The sequence below is a fragment of the Symphalangus syndactylus genome, chromosome 2 (assembly GCF_028878055.3).
Source record: "Symphalangus syndactylus isolate Jambi chromosome 2, NHGRI_mSymSyn1-v2.1_pri, whole genome shotgun sequence".
NCBI classification, from domain to species: Eukaryota; Metazoa; Chordata; class Mammalia; order Primates; family Hylobatidae; genus Symphalangus; species Symphalangus syndactylus.
This window is the reverse complement of record NC_072424.2, coordinates 38402237-38422964: the sequence shown is the minus strand read 5'-3', so window position 1 is coordinate 38422964 and position 20728 is coordinate 38402237. Positions and strand designations below refer to the sequence as shown.

At 42.7% G+C, this 20728-nt stretch overlaps 2 protein-coding genes across 15 annotated transcripts in view; one reads left to right on the top strand and one right to left on the bottom strand.

Moving 5' to 3' along the window:
* The window catches only part of CWF19L1 (CWF19 like cell cycle control factor 1), a 35958-nt gene that overhangs the window by 5435 nt on the left and 9795 nt on the right, over window positions 1-20728 (bottom strand). For 10 of the 14 annotated variants that reach the window (XM_055252152.2, XM_055252162.2, XM_063627924.1 and 7 more), the window contains 7 exons: window positions 18817-19031; window positions 15962-16080; window positions 12792-12876; window positions 9330-9470; window positions 8315-8429; window positions 6205-6284; window positions 251-460 (listed from right to left, as the gene is read on the bottom strand). In XM_055252152.2, coding sequence (XP_055108127.1) covers window positions 251-460; window positions 6205-6284; window positions 8315-8429; window positions 9330-9470; window positions 12792-12876; window positions 15962-16080; window positions 18817-19031 — 965 coding nt within the window. Of the gene's footprint in view, window positions 1-250; window positions 461-6204; window positions 6285-8314; window positions 8430-9329; window positions 9471-12791; window positions 12877-15961; window positions 16081-18816; window positions 19032-20728 lie in introns of those variants that run through there. The other 4 variants (XM_063627930.1, XM_063627933.1, XM_063627927.1 and 1 more) reach the window with 2 other exon arrangements.
* Window positions 10508-11760, top strand: LOC129467672 (prohibitin 1-like). The gene has a single exon (XM_063628321.1). It carries the CDS (start codon window positions 11243-11245, stop codon window positions 11669-11671), a length of 429 nt encoding a protein of 142 aa, XP_063484391.1. The 5' UTR covers window positions 10508-11242; the 3' UTR covers window positions 11672-11760.

The following is a 20728-nucleotide window of genomic DNA, read 5'->3' as shown; positions in this document are numbered from 1 at the left end:
GAGTAGCTGGGATTACAGGCATGCACCACCACGCCCAGCTAATTTTTTTGTATTTTTAATAGAGACGGGGTTTCATCGTGTTGCCCAGGCTGGTCTTGAACTCCTGAGCTCAGGCAATCCAACCGCCTCGGCCTCCCAAAGTGCTAGGATTACAGGCATGAGCCACCTCACCCAGCCTATTTAAATACTTATTTACCAATATCAAGGTCCCCATAGCGCCCTTCCAAGTTTCTATGAACAGACCACCTACCTGTAGCTGGAGGTGATGGCTCTTATAATTTCTCTCAAATACAACACACCGTTTCCCTCGACTCTTAAAGAACCGTCTCAGTGTGGCCTTATACTTCTCCACCTCTTCTACCACCTCTGCTGAAAGCTCCACCACTGACTGGTAGTGTCCAATGGGCAGGATGAGGACATGGTCATCAGACAAGCCTCCTTTGGCCAGGGCAAGATAGCACTGAAGAAGCAGCACACAGAATTGAGACATCAATACAGCACATAGGATTCTCCAGGGAGAAAAGCCTGTCCAAAGAGTGAGCATGAGGGTGTAGGCGAAAGTACTTGAGGTTGTTAATAAAAATTCTTTCTTTAAAAAATCTGATTTTAGAGATTGTAGCAACAATGTTCTCAGGTATCCGCTGAAGAATGAGATTAGGCATAAAAAATTTCTATGCAAGTAGCAAATGAACTAGGAGCAAATGAATTGGGAGAGGCACACAAGCAGGCTTTTGACTTCAAACACACTGAGCTGAGGGAGACCAGAACAAATCGCTGGGTTTTCCCTCCTATGCTCCAAACTTGAAAACAGTTTTTCAGTTTTTATCACCCTCAACCACAAAAAGATATAACTTCTGATTTCAAAATGACCACTTTCGGCTGGGGTAGTGGCTCACGCCTGTAATCCCAACACTTTGAGAGGCCGAGGCAGGTGGACCGCCTGAGGTCAGAAGTTCCAGACCAGGCTCACCAATATGGTGAAACCCCATTTCTACTAAAAATACAAAAATTAGCCAGGCCCATGATGGCATGTGCCTGTAGTCCCAGCTACTCGGGAGGCTGAGACAGGAGAACTGCTTGAACCCGGGAGGCAGAGGTTGCAGTGAACCGAGATCGTGCCACTACACTCCAGCCTGGGTGACAGAGCAAGACTCCGTCTCAAAAAAAAAAAAAAAAAAAAAAAAAGACCCCTTTCTGCCTCCCCAGTAACTGTCATTCCCACCCCCACCCCCAAATATACTACTTGGGCTCACAAAAAAAGCTAAGATGGCATGATTAGCATCTAATGTTCCTAAGCCTTAAGCTGCTGACTAAATTCTACAAAACAAAAGCAAACATACCATCTAATGGGGTAGAAGGAAAGTAAAACCTCAAACTCAGATGCATCCAAAGAGGCAGAAAAGAATGATTTCCAACAATGGATGTCAGCCTTTAATGGCAACTAAAAATATTTCTGTAAAAACCAAAACATGCAAGAATGGTCTACCACTCAGATATTCTCTGATGGGAAGATGCCATGAGTGAGCACAGAAGGGCCCAATGAGTACCAGTACAGGCAAATATAGATACGTTAGAAAACAATTATCCAGACCGGGCGCATTGGCTCATGAGTGTAATCCCAGCACTTTGGGAGGCCAAGGGGAGTAGATCGCGAGGTCAGGAGTTCAAGACCAGCCTGGCCAACAAGGTGAAACCCCATCTCTACTAAAAATACAAAAATTAGCTGGGCATGGTGGCACGTGCCTATAATCCCAGCTACTTGGGAGGCTGAAGCAGGTGAATTGCTTGAACCTGGAAGGCGGAGGTTACAGTGAGCCGAGATCGTGCCATTGCACTCCAGCCTGGGTGACAGAACAAGACTGTCTCGGGAAAAAAAATAAAAAATTATTCCAACTATACTCTTAGTGTGGTGGGCTCAAAGTTAAGGCTGAAGGAAGGAATCACTTCTCATCTATAATAAGAAAGTCCGCCGGGCGCGGTGGCTCACGCTTGTAATCCCAGCACTTTGGGAGGCCGAGGCGGGCGGATCACGAGGTCAGGAGATCGAGACCACGGTGAAACCCCGTCTCTACTAAAAATACAAAAAAATTAGCCGGGCGTGGTGGCGGGCGCCTGCAGTCCCAGCTACTCAGAGAGGCTGAGGCAGGAGAATGGCGTGAACCCAGGAGGCGGAGCTTGCAGTGAGCCGAGATTGTGCCACTGCACTCCAGCCTGGGTGACAGAGCGAGACTCCGTCTCAAAAAAAAAAAAAAAAAAAAAAAAAAAAGAAAGTCCAATCGAATGACAGGATATGTATTGGAAAGATACTAAAGCATGATTGTCCTTGATTTGTTTGGCAGAGAGGACTGAGCATATTGACAAAGTTAATTTTCCAGATGACTAAAGTTGATGAAAACCTCACAGGCACTAAAACTTTTTTTTATTTGTATAATAACCACTTTATATTGTATTTGTTTAAAAGGTTACTCTAGAAGCCTGAGTCTTCTAGCTATTTTTGTCAGAAGGTCACTGCCATAAACATCAGCTTTTCTATTATGATGCACATTCTTTAGGTAATTATGTCTAAACTAAAGAGCTCCTCCGCACCATCTCTAATCCTGTACTTGCAATTTCTGTGAATAGTTTCACACTTGCCTAATCTCCTCTCTTTCAAACTCTCACCTTCTAATCTGTTCTATATTAGAATTATCTCTAACCATGTATAAATAGGACCTGAATAAATGGTTCTCCCCATAAGTAAAATGCATTGATTTTGCAATAATTATTTTAGACTCTCAGCAGCCCTTCCCCCTTTTTACTAATCTGTGGCTATTGACCATCTGCACAATTCTATGTACTACCTTTGAGGAAGGCACGGCAAAGAGAAAGCCAGGGAAAAAATTATATATAAAAAAAAAAAAAAAAAGGCAATCAAAAAGAATAGCTGCAGGGAGGAGATCCCAAACCCTTCCACAGACACCCAAAGGTCATTACAGGTTTGTAAGAGGTTTCTACCTAAGGACAGTGTAGACTCTATGCTGAAATACTCATGTGGCCTACTTGGGATGTTGGGTTGGGCCACAAACAAGACCTTTTTCCCCTCTAGTTTCAGGCCTAGATGAGAAGAAAACAGGTTTCCTTGATTGTTGCCCAGGCCCACACCCTGAGTTAGAGTAACCTGGACAATAGAAAGATGAATGGAAAAGAAAAGTCACTTCTCACTGAGGCCTAGAGCAGCACTGAGCTATGTCACACTTTCCAAATCTCTTCTCTCCTGCATGTGATCTTGAACCTATTGAAGCTTCCCAAACAGAAGGCAATTCAAAGCCTAACTTACTATACAAATTGTGTGGGAGAGAAAAATGGCATAAACTAATCCAAAGAGGAAAAAAGATGCAAAAGAGATCATCCAAAAAGGGCACTGCTATAAAAGCTAGAGCTTCTCAAGATTGCTCTTATTCCACTGAAGACTTCATCCACAGGTTCTATGGCTCAGTTGTGTCACCGGCCTTGACTCCATTAGTGCTCCCCCTAGAGATAGGAGTGTGCAACTAATTAAGACTTTTTTTTTTTTTTTTTTGTGACAGAGTCTCGCCCTGTCCCCCAGGCTGGAGTGTGGTGGCGCGATCTTGGCCTGCAACCTCTGCTTCCCAGGTTCAAACAATTCTCTGCCTCAGCCTCCTGAGTAGCTGGGATTACAGGCGCCCACCATCACGCCCAGCTAATTTTTGAATTTTCAGTAGAGACGGGGTTTCACCTTCTTGGCCAGGCTGGTCTTGAACTCCTGACCTCGTGATCCACCTGCCTCAGCTTCCCAAAGTGCTGGCATTACAGGCGTGAGCAGGCGTGAGCCACTGCACCCGGCCAAGACATTTTTTTAAACGTAAAAGACAGACTCTTCAGGTGGAAACAACACAGGCAGAAGTGTAACTCCTTAAAGTGTAAGATGAAATTGAGACTCTAGTCAGTCTACAGGAAGGAAGACACAAAAAAGCGTCCTCAGATTGTTAAGATAAGTTGAAAGGATCAACCCCAGAAACCAAAAGTAGAACAAATCAATGAGAAATGGATGAAGGTACCTGTCTTCAGAAGCACTACGCACTTAAGAAAGTGTCTTAGTCCATCTTGTGTTGCTGTAATAGAATACCACAGACTATAATTTATATGAATAGAAATCTATTTGGCTTGTGATTCTGTAGACTGGGAAGTCGAAGTGCACAGCACTGGCACCTGGTAATGGCCTTCGTGCTGCGTCATCCCATGGCAGAAGGGCAAGTGAGGGTGAGAGTAAAGGAGCAAAAGGGGACCTGAACTCGCTTTAACAAAGCCACTCTCATGATAACCCACTACTGTGATAACAATCCATTCATGAGGGCAGAGTCTTTATGACCAAATCACCTCTTATTAGGCCCCACCTCCCAAAACTGTCACAAAACAAAAATGACTTATAAATATTTTCCTCAGGAATCTTGGGGAACATCCAATTCTAGTCACTGGTGACTATCGTGTTAAAAATTAAGTTTTCTTCATTCTAAATGAATGAAAAAGAACAATGGTCTATAGAAAACCCAGGGAAATCAGAGTCAAAGACTGGTATTATTTAATGTCTAATCCAGCCCTACCCAAGCAAAGGTATCTGGGGAAATGTGAAATAGAATGACTTTCCCATGAGACACACACATTCAAGCTTTCCACCACCTGAATAAAATCATACTCAGGACCATCCCGTTCTCATAGTCTGATTCAATGCTTACCAAACAACCTTATCATCATTATCTTGGGTTCCCAGATACTCACACCAGGAGTGTGAATATGGGTATTCCTGTCATTAGTAAGCTACACCCTCCACTACTAAGCAAAACTGAAATTTTATCTTTGATGTGATCAGTTAGTGTGAATCAGCTTCCAGCATTACATAATTCCAGATAAAAATTCATAGGCTGGGCGTGGTGGCTCACGCCTGTAATCCCAGCACTTTGGGAGGCTGAGGCAGGCGGATCACCTGAGGTCGGGAGTTCGAGACCAGCCTGGCCAGCAGGGTGAAACCCTGTCTCTACTAAAAATACAAAAATTAGCCGGATGTGATGGCAGGTGCCTATAATCCCAGCTACTTGGGAAGCTGAGGCAGGAGAATCACTTGAACCCAGGAGGCAGAGGTTGCAGTGAACTGAGATCATGCCATTGCATTCCAACCTGGGCAACAGAGCAAGACTCCATCTAAAAAAAAAAAAATTCATAAGGCTCTAGTTTCTGAATCTGAAGCTATAAAAAGAGTATCAACATTTTTAACCCAATATGGGTATATAAGCAACAGAAGACTGCCTTTTTAGGACAAAGAAAATAACTTTAAATGGTAATTAGCAAAAGGAACTCATCACTCTCAACTAGATGGGCTAAAAAATACAGAGTCCAAGAAGTATATAAAAGCATTACCCCTAGAGAACCATACCTATTTATGAGAGAGGAAAAGAGAGAGCTATCTTGTAAAACTGGCTATTGCTATAACAAATGTTGACAGGGATGTGGAAAAGCAGAAACCTTCATACATTGCTGGTGGGAATATAAGATGGTGCAGTCATTTTGGAAAACAGTTTAGCAGTTTCTTAAAAAGTTAAACATAAATTTACCATATAACCTAGCAAATCCATTCCTAGGTCTATCCAAAATAAAAACATATCCACACAAAGACTTGCATGCAGATATTTTATGGGAGCATTATTTCTAATAGCCATAAAGTAGAAACAACCCAAATGTCCATCAACTGATGAACAGATATAGACGAAATGTGGTACATCTATACACTGGAATATGATTTGGCAATAAAAAGGAATGAAATACTTATACATGCTGCAACATAGATGGACCTCAAGAATATTATGCTAAGTAAAAGAAGCTAGACACAAAAGACCACATGTTGTATGATTCCATTTATAAGAAATGTCCAAAAAAGGCAAACTATGGAGATAGTAAGTAGACTAGTTGCTGCCTGAGGCTAAAGTTGGGAACAGGGATTAACTGTAAATGGGCATAAGAGATCTTACTGCAATGATAAAAATGTTCTAAAACTATACCATGTGATGGTGGCATAACTCAGTAACCTGACAAAAATCACTGAATCATACACTTAAACATGGGTAAATGTTATATGTAGATTATACCTCAATAAAGTTAATAAAAAAACAAATAGGTATCTCCTTCTCTATAAAGTCCGAGGAAGTAACTCACATGTGTGCCGATGTTGACCACCAAATGCTTTTCCACTTCAGGGCTAGCAAGGCAAAACCAGCAGGGTCCTGGAGGCTGAGCTTCATGTAAAAGAAAGCCAGGTGTTACTATGGTCCAAGCACTACAGCATATAATCACCCCACAGAACTCAGCTTCGTCTGATTTTTATATCCTGAAAAGACTAGTATACAACACTGCCACAATGGGCTGAGCCTGTGCTCCTCACTATGACCCCCTATGAACATTTTCAATGAAATTAAACTTCCATTAGAATTTGTAACCAATCCACAGGTAGGCAATCCACAAGTGCAAAATCACACACTGACTAAAGTAGCACATAACTGGCAATAGGCTACAACAAAAGAACACTGAACTGGGTGTCAAGAGCCCCAATTAAAGCCCCAGCTATGCCATTAGCGATGACACTGGAAAATTTACCCTCCCAAGGTCAGCTTCTTCTGTGAAACAAAAAGATGAAGAAAGAGAATCTCAATGAAACACCCTTAAAGTCCTTCCTTCGAGTTTGATCATTCTATTATTTTATGAACCTATATTGGTTTTGGAAACTCTTTACCTCATTATGTTTTACAGACACAAAGGAAAGGTGCTTTTTCCGTAGTTCTTACAGGAAGCGCCTCAGAACAGCCTCAAAGTCAGGCCATTCTTATTTTATTTTATTTTTTGAGACGGAGTCTCGCTCTGTCGCCCAGGCTGGAGTACAGTGGTGCGATCTCGGCTCACTGCAAGCTCCGCCTCCCAGGTTCATGCCATTCTCCTGCCTCAGCCTCCTAAGTAGCTGGGACTACAGGCACCTGCCACCACGTCTGGTTAATTTTTTGTATTTTTAGTAGAGACGGGGTTTCACCATGTTAGCCAGGATGGTCTCAATCTCCTGACCTCATGATCCACCCACCTCTGCCTCCCAAAGTGCTGGGATTACAGGCGTGAGCCACCGCGCCCGGCCCATTATTTTATTTTTTTGAGACAGGGCCTTGCTCTGTCACCCAGGTTGGAGTGCAGTGGCACGATCCTGGCTCACTGCAATCTCTGCCTCCTGGGTTCAAGCGATTCTCATGCCTCAGCCTCCCGAGGAGCTGGGACTACAGGTGGGTGCCACCATGCCTTGCTAATTTTTTGTATTTTTAGTAGAGACAGGGTTTCACCATGTTGGCCAGGCTGGTCTCGAACTCCTGGCCTCAAGTGATCCACCTGCTTCGGCCACCCAAAGTGCTGGGATTACAGTTAGTGTGAATCAGTTTCCAGCATTACATAATTCTAGATAAAAATTCATAAAGCTCTAGTTTCTGAATCTGAAGCTATAAAAAGAATATCAACTTTCTTTTTTTTTTTGAGATGCAGTCTCACTCTGTCACCCAGGCTGGAGTGCAATGGCATCATCTCGACTCACTGCAACCTCCGCCTCCTGGGTTCAAGCAATTCTCCCACCTCAGCCTCCTGAGTAGCTGGGACTACAGGTACGTGCCACCACACCTGGCTAATTTTTGTATTTTTAGTAGAGAAGGGGTTTCACTATGTTGGCCAGGTTGGTCTCAAAATTCTGAACTCATGATCTGCCTGGCTCAGCCTCCCAAAGTGCTGGATTACAGGCATGAGCCCCTGCACCAGACCAAGAATATCAACACTTTTATCCCAATATAAGTATATAAGCAACAGAAGACTGCCTTTTTAGGACAAAGAAAATCGCTTTAAATGGAATTAGCAAAAGGAACTCATCACTCTCAAGTAGATGGGCTAAAAATACAGACAGTCCAAGAAGTATATAAAAGCATCACCCCTGGAGAACCATACCTATTTATGAGACAGGAAAAGAGGGAGCTATCTTATAAAACTGGCTATTGCTATAACAAATGTTGACAGGGATGTGGAAAAGCAGAAACCTTCATACATTGCCGGTGGGAATATAAGATGGTGCAGTCACCCTCACCTGGCCAAGGCCATGTTTATATTTTATTTTTACTGTTGGTCCTAATGACTCATTGCACAATTCTCCCCTGCCAGAAGAGGCTCTCTTAGCAATGCTGCTTTCCAAAGAAAAGCCAAAATAACAGTTACTGTTCATAGAGGAGACCTCTGGAATAAAGGTACTTACGAGGTTTGCGAGGCAGCTTTGGATGAGGAGAAGATTTGCTATCTCTACCTGTGGATGAACGCTTCCTTCCCTGCTTTTCATTTAAATCAAAGAAAAACTGACAGGCTGATTCTTCCTGGAATGGCCAAAAGCAGAAGATTAAATGTTATTCAACTAACCTTTAGATAAGTAGCCGACCATTCACATACAAGGGAACATTCCTTCCATGCCATATCTATCTTTCTTCTCAGTCCTTTCTGCACACTCTAGGGAAGCAAAATATCTTCCCAATTCTGATGCCTGAACTCTTCAGTCATACATCAACACTTATCCAAACTACTGCCAAATTCATCTCTTTGGAAAAACAAGTTAAAATGCAAGTTATAAAGTAATTCTTGCCTAAAGCAGAACAACATGAACCCACCTAAATTCTCTTTTCCTCTCAACAAGGACATAGTGTAGTCATACAATTTCACAGGTCAAACAAGCCTAATTCAGCCTTAATTAAGAGATAAGAAGGCTGCTCGGAAAGAAAGGTCTGAGAAAGCAGACCGTGCATGCTAGTAAGGGAACCTGACATTCCTTGCTTTAGTGGGGAAAAAATTAATTTGAGAAAACTCTGCTATTAAGAAAATTTCTTCAGAGTGAATCTTATTTTCCTAATAGCAGTCATCATAAAATCACAAATTACATTGCTATGAAGCTGCTAGAGCCTTGCCTAAAGAGCTAAGAACAGATAATCAACTTTAGACAAAGACTTTACAAATAAAACTGTAACCCCAAATGTCTGAATCCAGTTTGGACAAAGAAAGACCTAATGTATGAAACTGTTAACCCCAAACTACAATAAAAAACCCTAAGCTTAGTTGAAATCTACTAAGATTTTCTAAACACCATCATGATTTCCCAAGGGGAAAAAAAAGATTTAGATTCTAACGATTAAACTTGTCTTATGTACTAAACTATATAACTAGGAAAAGAACACATATAATGGGCAACCCTGCCCAGAAAATGCCAACGCTCAATCAGAACATACCACAGGGGCAAGAATTTGCTTTCCTATGGATGCTTCCTGCCCAGATTTTCTGTAAGGGTTTTCAGTGACATCCGGAGGCTGTTTTACCAGTTCTGCTGCATCCATTAGCTTCATGGGAACAATACTGAATGCGTAAAGATACTTTAGAGAAAAAGAACATAATGACGTTAGGGGAAATACTATTGACCCAACTGTAATCAACCTATTTTACTGTGAAGATTTCACAGAAAACATGTGAAACTCAGTAAAATTAAAAGAACAGCAACCAGCCCCTCCATAGCTCAGAGAATAAACAGTAAAGCAAATGCCAATTCAGTGGCCTCTGCAGGGGCTCACCAAGGGCTGACAAAGAAATGAACAAGAAATCAAAGCCCCCACCCTCACAAACCAGGAGTTCTCACTTGGATAATAGAATAGTGACAACTGTGACTACAAGGCCCAGAGGGACTTGCTGTATAACCCTTGAAGACAAACTGCTTCTGTCTCTGAGTCCCTTATCTTTGTGTACTTTGTCCACAGAATTGTGGCACTGCCATTCATTTTTCCTAATGAAAATTACAAACGAACTTAGTGTTTCTCTCTCTGATATTATACAAATTCTGCTATATATGCTAATAAAATTTTCATAAGAGACTAGCAGCAAAGAAATAAATATTCATATAAATATTTGGAATCTTGCACTAATGCCACAGATATCGAAAACTTTAGATAAGATATAAATAGATGTTTAAACTTACTACTGATTAGGGAAATGCAACTAAGTAACAATTATATATGATTTATCACATTGGCAAAAACTTTAATAAAACTTTGAAGTGGGCCGGGGGTGGTGGCTCATGCCTGCAATCCCAGCACTTTGGGAGGCTGAGGCGGGCAGATCACCTGAGGTCAGGAGATAGAGACCAGCCCGACCAACATGGAGAAATCCCGTCTCTACTAAAAATACAAAAGATTAGCCAGGTGTGGTGGCACACACCTATAGTCCCAGCTACTCAGGAGGCTGAGGCAGGAGAATTGCTTGAACACGGGAGGTGGAGGTTGCAGTAAGCCGAGATCGCGCCACTACACTCCAGCCTGGGCAATAGACAGAGACTCTATCTTAAAACAAACAAACAAACAAACAAAAACTCTGACTTGATCCAGTGAGAAATATGGAGAGGGAAAAAAAAAAACACTGCTGGGGCAGGGGTATAAATTGGAACAAAGTTTTTAGATCAATAATGCTTGCCAAATTTTATAATGTGCACACCTTTTGACGAAAGTGTAAGTTGCTTATGGCTGAGGCTAACATGTCCCTGAGAATAAAACAGACTGAAAATACTAAGTGTTATTCAGTTTGAAAGGGCAATTAAAAGAAAAATTACAAATCTAAACTTGCTAAGAATTGGGGAAAAAAGCTGAAAACAGGCTGGGGAATTTATGTGGAGGTCAGAGTGGAAGCAGGTATGAAAGGGTCCAGCAGAAGAAAATATGGCTGCCAAAGTGTTTTGAGTCTGTTGGCAAGTTTGGCCTGGCCTCGGCTGTTGCAGGAGACGTGGTGAACTCTGCCCTATATAATGTGGATGCTGGGCAAAGAGCTGTCATCTTTGACCGATTCCATGGAGTACAGAACACTGTGGTAGGGAAAGGGACTCACTTTCTCATTCCATGGGTACAGAAACCTATTATCTTTGACTGCCGTTCTTGACCATGTAATGTGCCAGTCATCACTGATAGCAAAGATTTACAGGATGTCAACATTACAGTGCACATGGGGGCCTGTCGCTAGCCAGCTTCCTCGCATCTTGACCAGCATTGAAGAGGATTATGATAAGCGTGTGCTGTTGTCCATCACTGCCGAGATCCTCAAGTCAGTGGTGGCTCACTTTGATGCTGGAGAACTAATCACCTAAAGAGAAGTGGTCTCCAGGCAGATGAGCAACGACCTTACGGAGCGAGCAGCCACCTTTGGGCTCATCCTGGATGACGTGTCCTTGACGCATCTGACCTTCGGGAAGGAGTTCACAGAAGCAGTGGAAGCCAAACAGGTGGCTCAGCGGGAAGCAGAGAGCACCAGATTTGTGGCAGAAAAGGCTGAGCAGCAGAAAAAGGTAGCCATCATCTCTGCTGAGGGCGATTCCAAGGCAGCTGAGCTGATTGCCAACTCACTGGCCACCGCAGGGAACGGCCTGATGGAGCTGCGCAAGCTGGAAGCTGCAGAGGACATCACATACCAGCTCTCATACTCTGGGAACATCAGCTCTCTGCCAGCGGGGCAGCCCATGCTCCTCCAGCTGCCCCTGAGAGGCCACCCTGCCTGCACCTCCACAGGCCAACTGGGCCTCAGCCCTGATGATTCTTAACACTGTCTTCCTTCTGCCCCAACCCTAGAAATCACTGTGAAATTTCATGGTTGGCTTAAAGTGAAGGAAATAAAGGTAAAATCACTTCAGATCCGCCCCCCCAAAAAAAACGGTTAAAATATTATGGAAAAAAAACAAAATATCAATGTGCTTATCTTTTGTATGCATTGTCTATGGGATGTGACAGTGGAATAATCTTCAGAATCTTTATCTGCCTATTTTCCCACTTCACTAACTGTTCTTATTTTAGCTGTCTCAATCCATAATAGGTTAGTTTTGGCCCTGGGAAATCAGAAATGCTCTCAGAGAAGTGAGAAAAACAACCTATTTTTCTGGTATATTCTCTTTCATCAACTTCACTGTTTTCCAATACAAAGATAGATTCCAGGTATCACTAAGATTTCCCTCAGGAAATCTTAGCCCTAAGGAGGGCTTAGGTAAGTCCTCTGGGTTTTTTTTGTTTGTTTGTTTCCCGAGACAGAGTCTCACTTTGTCACCCAGGCTGGAGTGCAGTGGCCCAATCTCAGCTCACTACAGTCTCCACCTCCCACATTCAAGCAATTCTCCTGCCTCAGCCTCCTGAGTAGCTGGGATTACAGGTGCCCCCCACCACACCTGGCTAATTTTTTTTTATTTTTTATAGAGATGGGGTTTCACCATGTTGGCCAGGCTGGTCTCAAACTCCTGGCCTCAAGTGATCTGCCCACCTCAGGCTCCCAAAGTGCTGGGATTACAGGCGTGGGCCACCATGCCCAACTCTTTGGGGTTTTCTTATTTCAGCTAAATGAAGTTGCTAAAGAAGTAAGCAAGCATCTGAGGGCAAATTCACAAATACCCATAGAGACAACCACATAGATGTGGAAGTAAAGGAACACTGTTCATTTGGTATTTTGCCTTTATTCCTCTGGGCCTATTTTCCCAAACCCTTCTTTAAACTCTCCTACAAAAAGACCCAAAAAGACTTGACCTTTCATTACCATATCTTTACAAAGGAGTCTCCGAAACTGCTGGGACCTTGCAGTCAGGGAGAAGAGAAGATCTGAATGCTAAACTGGACAAGAGATACATTTATCAGGCAGACCATGAATATCAACCTTCCACCAAATAGATAAATCTTTACCTTTTTCTTTTCTGGATTTCCAACATTTGCCAGAGCTATAAACCGGGTGACATGCTGTGCATTTTCCTGTAGAACGATATGGTTTCTACAACATATTTGAGAGACAAAAAATTACAAACAATTTTACTTTTGGTTTGCAATGACAAAATATGTGGACTCTATGGGGCCATAAAAAGAGCAGAGGTCCTCAGTTCATCATCACAAGTCAAATGATTTCAGATAAGTTACTATCTATCCGTCTAATAGGGCAACAATCCCTACCTCGCAAGGCTGTTTTAGGAAGAGATGAGATTAGGTCTTCAGAAACCATCAAAACTCCAACTTTTGGCTTTAAAAGAGTTGTAAAATTGGCAAAATGTTGACAATAGTTCAAGCTAAGTGATGGACACATGAGGGTTCACTTTACTATTGCCTCTTCTTTTGTGTAATAAAAAGCTAAAATAGGCCAGGCATTTTGGGAGGCTGAGACAGGAGGATTGCTTGAGCCCAGGAGTTTGAGACCACCCTGGGCAACACAGTGAGACTCTGTCTCCACAAAAAAATTTTTAAATTAACTGGGCATGGTGGTGCATACCTATAGTCCCAGCTACTCAGGAGGCTAAGGTAGGAGAATCACTTGAGCCCACAAGGTTGAGGCTGCAGTGAGCCTTCATAGTACCTCAGCACTCCAGCCTGGGAGACAGAATGAGATCTTGTCTCAAAAAAAAATTAAAAAAAAAAAATGTAGTCCTTTGTGTCTGGCTTCATTCACTTAACATAAAGTTTTCAAGGTTCAACCATGTTGTAGCATATATCAGTACTTCATTGCTTTTCCTTGCCAAATAACATTTCATCATGTATTTACCACTTTTAGTTTACCCATTCATCAGGTGATGGACATTTGGGTTGTTTGCACTTGTGAGCTATTATGAATAACGCTATTATCATAATTTGTGTACAAGTTTTTGTGTGGACATATGTTTTCCCTTATCTTGGGACAGGAATAAAATTGCCATTACCATGCTGCTGACTCTTATGTTTAACCTTTCAAGAACTGCTAAACAGTTTTCCAAAGTGGCTGCACCATTTTACACTCTCACCAACAATGTGTGAGGGTTCCAATTCCTCCACATCCTTGCCAACACTTGTTATTATGTATTTGCCTTTTTGACTACTGCCATCCTAGTGGGTATGAAGTGGTATATCATTGTGCTTTTGATTTGCATTACCATAATGGCTAATGATACAAGCATCTTTTTATATGTCTATTGGCCATTTTTTTTTTTTTTTTTTTTTTTTTTTGAGATGGAGTCTCACTCTGTTGCCCAGGCTGGAGTGCAGTGGCACGATCTCTGCTCACTGCAAGCTCCGCCTCCCAGGTTCATGCCATTCTCCTGCCTCAGCCTTCCAAGTAGCAGGGACTACAGGCGCCTGCCACCATGCCCAGCTAATTTTTAGTATTTTTAGTAGAGACAGGGTTTCACCATGTTAGCCAGGATGGTCTCGATCTCCTGACCTCATGATCCGCCTGCCTCGGCCTCCCAAAGTGCTGGGATTACAGGTGTGAGCCACCGTGCCCAGCCCTATTGGCCATTTTTATATGTTCTATGAAAAACTGTGTTCAGATTCTTAAGAACTGTGTAAGTTTTGAGTGGCTTGTTCCCAAAACTTCTGTTTTCGCAGTATATTTTTAGAGAACAAGACATTTTTCTGGAATGAATATATGGAGATTTAACAGAAAAACCTGTATTACCTATGATTCTGCATTACACTGTGGGATTATGGTAAGGGGGGTATTCTCTTCTTGCTCACTTACATTTTTTTAACTAGCAACAAGTATATATTACTTTTGTAAAAAAGAAGGGAAAGAAGTTATTTTAGGGATAATCCATGCCCTTTATCAGTGAAGATAATTCTGAGCTTTTACTTAACTCTCTCACTTGTAAAACAATGGTTTTCTTGGCAATATATCCTTTAAGAACTTGACCTCTATATCGGGAGATCGAGACCATCCTGGCTAACACGGTGAAACCCTGTCTCCGCTAAAAATACAAAGAATTAGCCAGGTGTGGTGGCGGTCGCCTGTAGTCCCAGCTACTCAGGAGGCTGAGGCAGGAGAATGGCATGAACCCGGGAGGCGCAGGTTGCAGTGAGCCGAGATCATGCCACTGCACTCCAGCCTGGGCGACAGAGCAAGATTCCGTCTCAAAAAAAAGAATATATATACCTACTATATACCTACTATGCTACTATGTACCCATAAAAATTAAAAAAATAAAAACTCCACCTCTGAGTGCAAAAGAAAAAAAAAATATTTTCTTGGCTGGGCACGGTGGCTCATGCCTGTAATCCCAGCACTTTGGGAGGCTGAGGCGGGCAGATCATGAGATCAAGAGTTCAAGACCAGCCTGACTGACATGGTGAAACCCCGTCTCTATTAAAAATACAAAAAAACTTAGCCGGACATGGTGGCACGCACCTGTAATCCTAGCTACTCAGGAGGTTGAGGTAGGAGAATCGCTTGAACCCAGGAGGCGGAGGTTGCAGTGAGCCGAGATCATGCCATTGCACTCTAGCCAGGCGACAGAGCGAGACTCCATCTCAAAAAAAAAAAAAAAAAAAAAAGACAAAAAAAAAATTTTTTTATTTTTCCCTCTCATTTAATTGACAACTAAAAATTCTATTTTTTATTGTATACACATGCTGTTTTGAAATGTGTATATATTGTGGGATGGCTAAATCAAGCTAATTAACATATGCATTATCTCATATTTATTTGTGGTAAAAAATTTTTTAAAGAAATGGGGCTCCCTATGTTGCCCAGGCTAAAGTGCAGTGGCTATTCACAGGTGTAGTCATTGCACACTATAGCCTTGAACTCCTGGGCTCGAGCGAGCCTCCTGCCTCAGCCTTCCAAGTAGCTGGAACCACAGGCACACACCATCATGCCTGGCCCTGAAAAGGAAAAAACTGATACAAGTTCTTGATTCTGAAACTGAAGGATTTCCAAAGTGATTTCAAATTAGGGAACAAACTCAGAGAAGATGCATGACTTGAGAGTCACTTATTTCAGTGTCTGAGTAACCAAATGGAACCAAGATGTTATATGGTTAAAAACGAACAAGAGAAGTTTATACAGAAGATCCATGACAAATTCTTCAAAAAGCCAAAAAGAATGAAATGCAACTTACCGATATGGAAGCCTCTCATAATAGGTCTTTTCCAAAGCAGCAAAATGATATCTTGGTTTCAAGCCCGTGGCAAGACTGGAAACCAAAGCAGAACCACATTTTTTGGTATCCACTTCTCCCTAGTAAACAAAAACTTAGTCATCCATACAGACCAAAAGTTATCAAGAAATGCAAATAAATAATAAGATGTTTTGAAATGCCTTTAAAATTTATACATGAATACAAATGTGGGCAGAAGGAACTGCACATTGAATTTCATACATATGGCAATCAGAGAAAAAATCTTAACAAATAAGGGAGCTAAACTATTATGAATGTAGAAATAGGAACAACTGTTGGAAGCCAGAGATTAAAATGTAACTCCTCCATATGAATACCCAAAACATAAATTATTAAAACCTTTTTTGGAAAGTAAGCTCTCCCTCTGGAGCCCACAGACTGGGCTTCTAGTTTTGGTTTGTTTTTTGTTTTTTTTTTTTGAGATGGAGTCTTGCTTTGTCACCCAGGCTGCTGGAGTACAGTGGCACAATCTCGGCTCACTGAAACCTCTGCATCCTGGGTTCAAGAAGTGATTCTCCTGCCTCAGCCTCCCTAGTAGCTGGGATTACAGGCACGTGCCACCACGCCTGGCTAATTTTCGTATTTTTAGTAGAGATGGGGTTTCACCATGTTGGCCAGGCTGGTCTCAAACTCCTGATCTCGTGATCCACCCACCTCAGCCTCCCAAAGTGCTGGGATTACAGGCGTGAGCCACTGCGCCCAGCCTCTAGTTTGTTAATGTAGTGCATCTGTAGTTCACAGGTCCAAACAGTCATAGTCAATTCAGAAAATCAAAGCGAAAAGCTAGGCTTCAGGGCTCCTAGGATCCACAGACTATCTGGTATAGAGTATTCAAGTACTTCATCACGAGCATATAATCCTTTATTTTGCTTCAGTCAAGGAAGTGGCAGTTTGAGGAAGGGCATAACCACACCCTTCTTAAGTAACATGAAGTTTGCCCAAAGTTATTCTTGCTCCCAGAACATCCCCAGATTCTGTTAACAACCAATTAAGTGATCTCTCACCCACAGTGTTATTTATGAACTCTATTCTAAGAGAAGGTATTACTTGGAAATAAGCTAACAAAGTTTGTTTTCCACTACGTAAAGCAGGAATTTCCTTTTGTCTTATGCTTGTTTCCTTCAGGTTTCTGCTGAAGGGCAGGGAATTAGCTTTAAGTTCAGTCCTAGCATCTTAGGGATTGGTGAACTGTACTTTTCTCCTCCATAAATACACTGTATGGTTATTTATAAGTCTTGATCAAAATCAATTTTTAGCTCCCCGCAAAACAAAGGGGTCTCGTTTTCTCATCCTTCCTTACAGAGCATCACATGTGTCTTTCTCTCTTCCTTCATCACTTTAGCAGCCCTTCTTTGGATCTTTCCTAGCTTTGCTATATCCTTGTGCTCCAACCAGCTCTACGCCTTGTATTCTAGGTAATGAGTAACCACGGGTTTGTCAAAAAGGAAGAGAGCATCCTCCTTGATAATGCCTGGTATCCTGTTGGCCTTTTTGGTCATAGACACATGGTGCTGAAACTGGCAAGGGGTGGTATACAGGCTCCACTTCTGGATCATCACTGATAATCCTGAATCCATCCATGGAGATTTGTTCCCAAATGCGTTCTTACATTTCCCTTCAATGAAGCTCAGCCAGTGTTTTCTGCCCTCACACATAACCTTTTCAAAATCTTCCTTAGGCTTACCTCCACCAGTGTAGTATTTCACTCCCCATGATAGTTATCACTCCTGGTGTACCATCCTTTTCAAGATTACTCATAAAATATTAAAATCTGGCCAGGCATGGTGGCTCATGCCTGTAATCCCAGCACTTTGGGAGGCCAAAGCGGGTGGATCACCAGAGCCCAGGAGTTCAAGACCAACCTAGGCAACCCCATCTCTACTAAAAATACAAAAATTAGGCTGGGCGCAGTGGCTCATGCCTGTAATCTCAGCATTTTGGGAGGCTGAGGTGGGCAAATTACTTGAGGTCAGGAGTTTGAGACCAGCCTGGCCAACATGGTGAAACCCCATCTCTACTAAAAATACAAAAAAATCCGCCTGTAATCCCAGCACTTTGGGAGGCCAAGGCAGGCAGATTGCCTGAGCTCAGGAGTTCACGACTAGCCTGGGCAACACGGTGAAACCCCATCTCTACTAAAATACAAAAAATTAGCCAGGCATGGCAGTGCGTGCTTGTAGTCCCAGCTACTTGGGAGGCTGAGGCAGGAGAATTGCTTGAACCCAGGAGGCGGAGGTTGCGGTGAGCAGAGATGGCACCACTGCACTCCAGCCTGGGTGACAGAGCAAAACTCCATCTCAAAAAAAAAAAGAAAAAAAAATTAGCCAGGCGTGGTGGCGCATGCCTATAATCTTAGCTACTCAGGAGGCTGAGGCAGGAGAATCATTTGAACCCGGGAGGAGGAGGTTGCAGTGAGCCAAGATCGCACCACTGTGCTCCAGCCTGGGTGACAAGAGTGAGACTCCATCTCAAAAAAAAAAAAAAAAAAAAAAAATCAGCGAAGCCTCAAAACATTAAGAGGCTTAGGAAAGGGCACTTGAAGCAGAGAATATAAAAAACCATTCCTTTATAATTAAGATTTCAGCAGTCTCATCTATGAATCACACTTTCATGAAATTAACTTTTGCTTTGATCAGTTGATACAGCTTTTAGAATCCTGAAAATTTTCACAGAAGACTTCTAATAAAAGGTACCCAAGAGTTAAAATACTCAATATAAACAGGAAAAGAAAAAAGTCCCAACTCAAGCCAGTGCAATTTGCTTTTAGAAATTCCAACTAAACAAGTACTACTCACAGAAGAATTCCCAAAGTTCCCCACATACTTGGGCCATGGGGATGTGAGCAAGATATCAACACCCTTAAACTGGGAGGTTGTACACAGCATCGTTCTCAGAGAAGACACATCCTTGGGACTAAAACTATAACCTGGTACTGGCTCATTTAAAGACTCTGTCCCACTGAGGTACACAATCTGCAGCCCCGAGCTTCCAGTGAAGATACCTTTACGACCTGGGTTCAAAGAAAAATGAACAAATTTTAGTCAAAATTGCAGAATGAAAAGCCATCAATAGGGGGATGAATCTCCCATGACTCTCCTATGTCCCTGCCATTTTACACGTCTGAAGTGTAAACTCTCCAGCAGCTCCCTTCTGGCTGCTAGGCATCAATGGTGAATGGCTACAACAGTATTCCTGCTCAGTAAACATCAACAGCCCTATGTGGAGGCTGCTGGAGCCCACGGGCCAGTATGTTTATGCTAGGTGCCTTACAAATATTACTGGAAAAAGTTGGGAAGAGAAGATCAGGTAAAAGGCTTTCTGCCTTCTAGAGAAGATTCTACATGGACTTAAATGCAGACATCTGGACACAGGAAAAGGCAATGCGAAGAAAAACACAGTTCTAAGGAAGCTACAGTCTAGAAAAGATGCACACGGTGAAACCCCGTCTCTACTAAAATACAAAAAATTAGCCAGGCATAGCAGCATGTGCCTGTAGTAGTCCCAGCTACTTGGAGGCAGGCAGCAACTTCCAAGTGAACGAAAACATTTGGAAAGAGCAAGTGTTTAGGAAAAATTAAAGATGCTACTCTCTTCTAGGGTTATTCCTGGCTTGTGGCCTTGTTTCCATTCCCTCCTGTTGCCTTCAAGACCTTGCTCCACCAATTTTCACTTCCCTTTCATCTACTGAGTCTACTCAGCTGGCGCTTTTTGTTCAGAAAAAAACATGCTCAATCATCGCCATCCAAAATGAACACACATACTAAGAAACTTCCTCCTCTTCAGTTTTGAATTTCTGAAGAGTAGTCCATGCTTTACCTTTTTTTTTTTTTTTTTTTGAGATGGAGTCTCGCTCTGTTGCCAGGCTGGAGTGCAGTGGCGTGATCTTCGCTCATTGCAACCTCCACCTCCGCCTCCCGGGTTCAAGTGATTCTCCTGCCTCAGCCTCCCGAGTAGCTGGGACTACAGGCGCCCGCCACCATGCCCAGTTAATTTTTCTGTTTTTAGTAGAGATGGGGTTTCATCATGTTGGCCAGGATGGTCTCAACCTCTTGACCTCGTGATCTGCCCACCTCGACCTCCCAAAGTGCTAGGATTACAGGTGTGAGCCACCGCGCCCGGCCTACTTTATTAGTTCCTTAACCCCCTGCAATCAGTTTCCTTCTCCCATCACTCTCTTAAAGGTCACCCTATATTTGCCAATGTTCTCCTGAAACTATGTTATCTTCACTTAGATTCCATGAAGTTGACAATATCTTTACCTCTCGAACAGTCCTCTAAGCACTTTTATGTCTTTGTTCCTACCCTCTAGATGAAGATATACCATCCCCACCCACCAAGGTACTATCATCAACCTGCTTCCCTTCTGATTGTATTTCTTCCTTAATAATTTGACCCTCAGCTCTATTTTTCATCATTATGGAACCAACTCTCCAAAGCCTATACTCTTCAACATTGATACTCTAGAAAGAACTCTCGGGCCAGCAAAGTGGCTAATGCCTGTAATCCCAGAACTTTGGGAGGCTGAGGCGGTTGGATCACCTGAGGTCAGGATTTCGAGACCAGCCTGACCAACATGGTGAAACCCTGTCTCTACTAAAAAATACAAAATTAGCCGGGCATGGTGGCACACACCTGTAACCCCAGCTACCCAGGAGGCTGAGGCAGAAGAATCGCTTGAATCCAGGAGGCAGAGGCTGCAGTGAGCCA